The following is a 9,607-nucleotide window of genomic DNA, read 5'->3' as shown; positions in this document are numbered from 1 at the left end:
GCAGTGGCAAGCCATCTTTACCTTGTTGCCAAGAAAATGACGTGGATCTCTCCATGAAGACACTATCAACTAGTGACCTTATTTCACTTTCCGTTTATACAAGCTACAGTGCTTTCTGGGATCAAGTGATCCACACATTGCCCTCAGGATATGGTGGAAATGAGGGTTCCACAAGACTTAGAGATATACTCTCCATGTTTACAAGGTAACACAAATGTTTTTCCCTACATTCCTGTTATCTTTCTTCAAGTTCCCCTTCATGACAGGTAGATGACTATTCTTCCTTATGTAGATAAGGAAGAAGAGTTAAGGAGCTGCTGTTTCGGTACAAGGTGGGAGGAAAAACCTCTATCTGTGAAAAGATGCTTCTCTGTAAGGTTTTCATCCTGCCGAGTTTAAATCGTTAATCTTGGCCCCACCGATTCGGTTCGGCACCGGCCACATGGTCGTCTTCGCCTATAAAATCTGTGGCAAGCGTTCTTCAGAGAAGGACGGCCGCACGGTCTCCTCTATTCAGATTTTCTCTCCAGCCCGCAACTCTCGGGGCTTGAACCCAAGTACTGAAGTCCTGACAATCAACCACCCACACCAGAACATATATTCTGGGGGTGCGCGTCTCCTTTGAAGCGCTTCTGACCAATTTCCTGGCCCTCCCATTTGCTAACCAGAGTAAATAGCACGTGGGAATCCACCCACTGTCTCGTTCAAGTTTGCTTCTCTTAACCTAACCCGCGGTCAAAGCTGTCGGCGGCTCCTCATTCCCTTGCACCTCCCCTCCCCAAACAAGAGGAGGCGCTTGTCTCCAACGTGGTCGTGTTTATGGTAATAGCCGCCGCCAGTTTTTTAAAAAAACAAAGTTGAGGCGGCTCTACTATTACCTGTATTACAGTAGCACCGGCACAGGGGAGGAGAGAAAGAAGGAACCTAGGAGACAGCGGTGAAAGGAGGAGGAGGAGGAGGAGGAGGAGCAACAGCGGCGGGCGGAGCGGCGCCGCAAGACTCTCTGGCGGGGTGCGCTCGGCACCGGAGCCTTGGCTAGCTGGCGGCCCTGCTTCAGTGGAAGCAAAAGCCCGAGGAAAGAAGTGGGCTCGACCTCTCTAAGGACCAGCTCCGCAGCAGCACACCGCCGCCCGCTCTCTGGCTTCGGGACCTCCCGCTGAAGAGAGAAGCGGGGGAGCGGGGAAGAAAAAAGCCGTCGCCGGGTTGCTCTTCGGAGGAGGGAGGGAGGACGGACGACGACCAGCCCGGCTCGCCTGGGCTGTCGCGCGTTGCCTGCAGCCTTTGAAAGGCTCTGCTTCCCCCGCTCGCGCCACTTCTCCCCACGCCCCGCGCGGCTGAGGATGCGAGACTCCCGTCCGGTCGGCTGCCTCGCTCCCGCTTCCCGGCTCGCCGCGACCCCTCGACCCAGCCCGCCGTGCCAGCTGCTGGGCTGGGCGGGGGGTTGCTGAACTCTTTGCATGGGGTGGTCGCCGCCGCCACTGGGCTCGGTCCGTCTGTCCGCTGCTGCGCCTGCTGCAGGCGCCGCTGGTGAAGATGCCCCGGCAGGAGCTGCCATTGCCCGAAGGCTGGGAGGAAGCTCGCGACTACGACGGCAAAGTCTATTACATCGACCACGCCACCAAAACCACCAGCTGGGTCGACCCGCGGGACAGGTGAGGACGGACGGAGCGGAGGAGGCCGAGCCAGTCGGGCGGGGAGGAGCTTGTGCTGTAAGGGCGACAGGTGTCTGGAGCGGTCTGAGCTCCTGTGGATTGGGAGGGGAAGAACTTGGGGACGAAAAGTACGTGTGCATGGGAACGCGTGTGTGTTTGCCCGCTCATTCGGTCGCTCTTGGCTCTCGTTATGCTCCTGGCACTTCAGGACGGTTTGAGAGCGATCTCTGAAGATTGGGGCCAGTATTAATATCTGGGACGGCTCTGCTCCAGAAGCTGTTTCCGGTGCCAGGAATTCAGCTCGGGAATATACAGTATCTGGCAACATTGGTAAAGGAAAACACCTCCTGAGCATATGCAGAGTGCTTCGCTCTTGGCTTCAGTAAACATAGATCAAGTGGGCAAGGGAGGATCAGGGCATCTGGGGAACATGGACATTTCTTCTTAAAATACGCTGAAACAGACCGTTTTTAACTATGAAAACTTTTCCTGAGACTCCATCCTATTCAAGTGTATTTAAGACAAGGATCTTTTGTTTGTGGGCTTATTGGTGTGTATTTTGAAATTTTGTGGCCTACACAGGATCCATCACTGTCATTCTAAACCCACATATGGTTGTATTCATTTTTTCCCTAATTTTTGTGTTTATATGCCCTCTGCTTCCCTCTGAGGGAAACTCTTCAGGCTTTCCTCATCCCATTTCCTACTTTTCCCAACTCCAAGAAGTAGGTTAGAGTCAGAGAGATTGCTCCAGAATTCCACTCCCCTTACCAGAGTTTCATGTCTAAACAGGGATTTGAACGAAACATTGCCGACATCTAGCCTACTTCCTGAAACCATGCAGAGATATCTTAAATATGCTGACCCACATGGCTGATACACTTAAATGGCATTGGTGGAATGCTTACACAGACAAAGGGCATCATGTCAAAGTGCAGGTGTAATTTGAACATGGAAGCTGTGATTGACTTGCCACACAGCTTCTTTTGTCACTTTTTTGAATGATTCATTACATTTTTGGTCTGGTGGAAAATAGCTGGGGGGGTTAGTATTTTTGAGTGTAAAGGCTCAGAATAAATCCAGTCTTTAAATCCCACATTATGGGGCAGTACTTGCTCAGGGTCCAGGAAGATCTGTCTATGGATTCTACTGTCGACATCATTGCATGCATGTTTTCCCTGTTATGATTACCCCAGATGTTTACAGTTGAGCACTGGTATGAAATTCAAGTAATCCATTATTTAATTTAGCTTATTTCCTGGAGCCCCACTTCAGTGTCTCATTGGTAGCTGTCCAGGCTATACCCTTACAATCATTGTCTCCTTTCTGCATTTCATATGGTGAATCCTGAAATTTGAATTGCCTCCCAGATACTTATGCAAATCAAAGGCTAACTGGAATGGTGCTAGTCAGGACTAGCTTCCTCCTCCATTTTTCAGACTTGTCAGAACACAGAATTGCACCTGCTGAAGTAAAGGTGTGTCTTAGGAAACTGGTGGTGGAATTAAACAGGTGCATAAAACTTGTTTGACTCCCCAGTTATACTTGAGGCAACTCAGTTTAATTTTTTTTACAAAAACTATTTTTTTTAAAAAAATAGCTACATTTGGACTTAACCAAAATAACTACAACAAATTATTGTTCTTTAGATACTGTTGTTAAAAGCAAGAACACATTGTATCTATAGAAGTATTTAAACTATCTTGAACTTCACTGTTTGCTTTGCAGATTAAAAGATGTGACCTTTCATTTTTCCACTGCTTCTCTTTTTGACATGGATAGAGCTAGGTTGGGTAGGGTATGTGTTTGCCCCTCTTTGCCCTATTAATGATATATTTTCAGTGCGGGCAACATGTTTGCTTCTTGCATCCCTGAGCATTCTTTTGCTTCTTTGCTATCCTTATTGAGGAGATAGTAGCTATATTTTTAATCACTATAAACCTGTCAGTGAACTCAGTTTAAAGCTTTAGTGTGGAATACATTCGTTTAAGAAATACTTTATTCAAAATAATAAGAGGATGCTTTTGTGTAAATCTTTAGCATATAGATAAAATATTGGCATTTGATCTGGAGCAAGTTTGGAGTGGTCGGAAATATTGAGCTTCAAGTGCTGTGTATTGAGTGTTTGTGCAACATTTATTGCTTCTTTCCCCATCGAATGCATGATGAAGTAGTCAGAATGAATTTATTCTTTCTGTAGTAATATTTACCACATCCTGATTTTATATAAATGGGAAGAGAGGTTTAATAATTTTTCACAACTTACAGAAGAGCCATATAAAGCAGATACGGGGAAACTTCCAGCTTTTCATTGCTTTCTTGCTAGAATACAGAAATCCAGCAAGCTGAACAAGGTACAAAATGGTGGCTTAGGGGTGATAACAATTGCTAACTTTATCTCCAATGCCATCTACTGGGATGACCTGTGTATAAAAATACATCAAATGTTCTGTAGAACAACCTTACCTATGTTGCTTGTGTTAAACAACTGGTTGACAATTATTAGTAATTAAAAATGATCTACCAGTAGAACTACTTCCTGTTCACACTTCGGTCAAGTTATTTCCAGACTAAAACTAAGGCACCCAGATGTCTGGCATAAAATTGAAGAAAAATGTTTTTAAAGGACAGCATTGGACTCTAAATGTCCAGCAATACACCAAGAGTGCCTATAATGTATTGTGTTAGGTCTCGTGTGCTTAGTTCTTCCAATTCCTGGTCTGGCCAGAAATCTTAAGGTTACTTAAAGTTTGTGGCATCTCTGATTTTGATACAGTGATTAGTTCACTGTATTCTATGATACCCTTCATGATGAGAATGTTTGGGTTTTAATGTCATCCCCGCATACCCCTTTCCTGGGGAATTTTTCAGCTATGAATAAAAATTGGAATGCATTCTTGGACTGAAGGATATATGTCAGCCAAAACCAGAGATTGACAATTGACACACCTAGACAATAAGATCAGAATGTAGGTAATTCAGCTGCCTCACTGTTTCTGATTTGCAACATATAGGTTTTAGCAAATCTTGGCTAAAATTCATGTTATTTAGGGGGGAGGGGTGTTGTTTCTTTTGTGGATGTCTTACATCAAAGGTATTAGAAATGTAAGTGTAATTCCAAAAGAATATTTGGGTATAGAACTGAAATGTGCATTTGTAGAATACACACATGTGGAAGAAGCTCCAAATGTTGTGCCTTGTCTACTAAAATCTCCCAGTAGTCTTACTTCATACTGTCAAGAATTTTTAGTCTTACGCAGGTTTAGGGAGCAATTCTTTCTAAGCAATAATGAAACAATTTAAACGATGGAAAGATTTTCACATGTTTTGTTATACTCCCTTTATTACAGTTTCTTTGATTGATTGATAATTTTTATTAAAGCTTTTAAGCAAGAAGATGAAAACTAACACAAACTAATAAAAGAAAGAAAAAGAAAAAAAATCAAGAAAAAGTGCAAGAAAAGGAAAAAAGTGAGGAAAAATAAGAAAAAAAGAAAAAAAAACAATAGAAAGAAGTGACTTCTGATATTCTTCACAGCAGTTATAAGTACAATATCTTTTAACACCTCTCTCTAATGGTACCTCATATTACTCCTCCTTCTATAATCTGTCCTGTCTAATCATCAAAACCATAAATCACAAGTTCATTTTTTTTCATTTTTATGCAAAATGTTCTTAAGAGGCTTCCAGTCACCTATAATGTAGATAGTGTCTTTTTTCAAACCAGAGAAGTCAATTTATCCATTTCAGCAAAATCTGTCAACTTCACCAACCATTCCTCCATAGTGAGTAGCGTCAATTCTTCCTTTATTGCAGTTTTAGAAATTAGCTAATAACATATTGGTCCACACTTAGTGATGTTTAGTTTAAAATTAATGCAATGCTGTCCGCATCTTGTGAGGATTGAGAATTTAGGATTAGAAGGACCTGTTAAATACCAAAAACAATATTTTATATGTACCATATTGACAAAAGTGATGTCCTAGAACATGAAATGCAGGTCATTTAAAGGTCTGCATTTTAGATCTCAATGTGGTAAAATCATCTTAGTCTAATTTAGTTGTTGGAATTAGAAAGAAAGCCAAAATTTATTGCATTCCATAATCCTTTAATGAAATTTTATGTTCCATGTATCTGTAATGGGATCTTTTGTATGTTATGTTCCTAACAATATGAGAGCGCGTTTCCAAAATTTGTTTTCTTAATTATTTATCAGAATTTTTATATCGCCTGTGTTACCAACTCTGGGTTATCCTGGCATAACCAACCCCCTACCTGTTAAACCCCCTTAAATCAACTTTGCTAAGAAAATGCTCAGAAATGATTAATAATTAAATAGATACAGAAACATATTGATTGACTGATTTATTGGTTAAGTGTCATCAGGTTGGTGTCTTAGTGACCATATACAGTTTAACCCTACTGAAAACAGGACTTTGCTTTGAAGTATTAGATTGAAGTCACTGCTGTTTACTTGTGCCCTTTACCAGTTCTTAGTTTATAGAAATTAATCTTGAAAGACCTGTGAGGATAAGTTATAGTAGTAGCTCCATATGTAGTGCTCAGGGCATGTTGAATTAAACTTTTTTTTGGGGGGGGGGGGAGAATATATTTGTAATAAAATTTAATAATTGTGTTGGTAGAAAGTTTTATATTCCTGCCTTCCTGAGCTCTATGGCTTTTTTATTGTTATTGTTAAGCAAAGGTTCACACATTTTTGCCACACACAAATATGTAGCTTTGGATAATTTTCCTCAATAAATAAATGAACAAGTATAATATTTTGACTCATTTGTTCAATTGGGTTCTCTTTGTCTAGTTTTGGGACTTGTGTAGAGAACTGATCATGTTTTAGGTCATATTTATGCAGAAATATTGAAAATGTAAAAGGGTTCACAAACTTTTAAGCACCACTGAATATAATTTCATTGCTGGTTTTTAATTGTTCTAATGTACCTTGTAAAGACTGATTTTAATTTTAATATTTTAATATTTATTTATTTATTGCATATCCCAATTTTGCCAACTCATGGCAATGTACATGGGAGCGTGCTAATTTTAATCCCACGACCATAATCTAATGCAGAAGGTTGTTCTGAGAAAAGATGGCTGACCCAGAGTCATTCAGTGAGTTCATTGTTAACTGAGGGGTTTAATCTTATCTCTCTGATCTAAGCACTACACTTCTCTGCTCACATAGACATAGTGCAGTGAATTACACAAGTAAAATAGAGTTTTCCTGTTTTAGAGTCATATGCTTCTTTTAAAATGTAAAACACTTCAAACGAAAATTAAGCCGTAGCCTAGAAATGTGCAAGCTGAGGCTCGAGGGCCATAGCTACGTTGCCAGATAGGGCTAAGGGAACCATTCCAAGGACTACTTCCATTGCTTCTAAGGTCAGAATGTTGTTCCATATGTATGTACATACATATGTATGTATTCCATATGTATGACCATGTATGTATGTGCACAGAAGATCTACTAGCTTCCTTTAAGCACCGAACCTGGCAGAAGTGTATTCTGTGTAGATGGATCGATTTACCAATTTCCATAACGTTGATGGTATCAGACAATTTTTTGGCTATTTTATTTATTTATTAATCAAATTTATCACCGCCCATCTCCCAAAAGGGACTCGGGGCGGTTTACAATAAAACATAAAATATAAAACTGTAATTTTATTATGTATTAGTTTATACATAATAAAATAAATATGATAAAAACCCCAATGGCTGAAAGTTCTCTGTGGTTCGCAAGCAGAGCAGGGTCCTTCTAAGGGACTAACCATCCCCACGAATGACTACTCTCTCTCCCGCCCCAGGCATGATGACAGAACCAGGTCTTTAGTTATTTCCTAAAGTCCAGGAGGGAGGGAGCCAATCTCACTTCCAGGGGATGGTTATTCCAAAGGGCAGGGGCTGTTGCAGAGAAGGCCCGCCTCCTGGACCCCGCCAGATGGAGTTCTCTTACAGATGGGGTCTGTAGCATGCCCTCTCTGCATTAACTATTAACTGCTGAGTTGATTTTTCTAGTTTTGTGTTTGAAAATACTCATCTATCTGTTTTTGCAGTATTTCTAAACCTATGTGATAATTCCCTTTTAGTGGGGAAGTGGAGATTCCAGTTGTAGCAGTAAAAATTCAGGTTTTCTTTAAAGAGTGAGAATTTAGTCTCTGTAGTGTATTCTGCGTGTCCCCCAACTTAATACTCTCCAGATGTTTTGGATTGCAATTCCCATTATTTCTGACCATTCTGGCTTGGAATGATTGTACTTCAAAATATCTGGAGAGCATTAGGTTAGAAAGTAGAGGCTGTAGTGCGTTGGTAAACCTAGCTTAACTGTGAGTATGAAAAGCCACAGGCATGGCACTGTCTTGTGTCTCTCATCTCTGAAGAGTACAGCTAAGAAATGGCCATCTGCTCTTTGTTTTAAGTTTACCATATCTACAGGTTATTTTCAGGTACAATAACCAGAGAGTGCCCTGAGAAGCAACCATGGGAACAGCTGGCAGTCAAAAACAGTAAGCTTAAAGCAAGGTGCAGAATGTTGTTTCCAAGCCATGCTGCTTGGAGCCAATTGGTACAAACAGGTGTGTTTTAACAGTAAACTAGGCTTATGGCTGTTTCGTCATCCCACTAGGCTCAATATATACATCACAAATGACACATTGTTGTAGCAATGTTAGAACCATTTCATTGCAAGCATTTTTTTAAGATTCCTGAGTTCTGATAACAGAACATTAATTTAGCAGATATTTATAAAAGATAATTGTAATGTGCCAAAATGCTACAATCTCAATATTCATATTTGCCAATAAGATTTGCCAATGAGATATCAATCTGTATACTTGAGAAAAGAAATTTAATCGAACCGTAACCCTGAATCGTAGATTAAGAACACTTAAGTAAAACTGTAAAGTTTAGATTCGTAAGGTTTTTCTAAAGCATGTCTCAGTTTTCCATATTTTCTTATGTTTATAAAATGATATCTTAAAAGTTGGCCAAGGTTTTTTTTTGGGGGGGGGAGGGAGGGAACTAGGAAGGAAAATGCATCAAAATTTGCATTTATTACCAAGGTTCCTCAAACCTCAAAACATCTACCCTACGTTAGATCAGTTTGAGTAATTATCAGGAATAATAAAGAGTTGAGGAAGAGTTACTGCCATAGAAATATGCCTTTTTGTGAGAAAAAATGTCCAGTAAAAGTGTTCTTTTTTGCATTCCATCTGAGAACGAAGTTGTATTCAATATCACATTTTTAGTATTAGCTATTTAAAAACCATACTTTTTTAAAAATCTCATTAAAACTCATTAAATGTACAAATCATAGATTTAATATAAACTGAATTGTGTTCTTCATATGTTTGTATTAAAAATGGGTTTCTTCACATTTCAGGCTTTTAAAAAGTTTTTGCCTGTGTTTGAGCCTGTCTCCTTTTCACTGGCAAATGTGTTTTCAGGCTCAAACCATCCCGTAGGATTGGCTGCATGTGGGAGTCTGTTTACTGATTGAGGTGAACTGTGTGTTGATGGTAGTTAGCAATTATTTAATCTGGCCTTCACAGAAGGCTGGAGAAGTTGCCATCCTTGGTTAGTGCCCATCTGAGGGAAAAGATTCACATGAGTGCAGTTGGCTGTCTTCGCTTCGTTACCAATCAAGAAAGGGCAACAGATTGGGAAGGTCTGCAGCTGCCTAAGCTCCAGTTCTGCCAAAAAGAATAATGAGCGCAGTCAAGAAAAGGAACAAAAGCAGAGGAGAGTTGCCCTACATCTCTGAGATTTTTTCTTTACACTCTGGGTTTTCATTTGCAAATCAGCACTATTCTGTTTGTTGTTTGTGCTTCTCACTGAACTTTTTTTTTCCTGGATCTCTTTCTTTGGAAATGTTCATTTTATTTAGCCAAATTTAATTGCATTCCACTGAAGCATCATTTAACTGCCAGGTTTTTTTTTTT

General features: G+C 40.4%; 1 protein-coding gene across 2 annotated transcripts in view; it reads left to right on the top strand.

The window, feature by feature from the left end:
- The first annotated feature begins 987 nt into the window (after window positions 1–987).
- WWC1 (WW and C2 domain containing 1) overlaps window positions 988–9,607 on the top strand; it is an 84,647-nt gene continuing 76,027 nt past the window's right edge. For both annotated transcript variants that reach the window (XM_063292449.1, XM_063292448.1), the window contains exon 1: window positions 988–1,652. In XM_063292449.1, the coding sequence (XP_063148519.1) occupies window positions 1,534–1,652 (119 nt within the window). In that variant the 5' untranslated portion in view covers window positions 988–1,533. The remainder of the gene's footprint in view (window positions 1,653–9,607) is intronic.

Source organism: Candoia aspera, chromosome 2, assembly GCF_035149785.1.
Source record: "Candoia aspera isolate rCanAsp1 chromosome 2, rCanAsp1.hap2, whole genome shotgun sequence".
NCBI classification, from domain to species: Eukaryota; Metazoa; Chordata; class Lepidosauria; order Squamata; family Boidae; genus Candoia; species Candoia aspera.
Note: the sequence above shows the minus strand (reverse complement) of the source record. Positions and strands in the feature narration are given on the sequence as shown.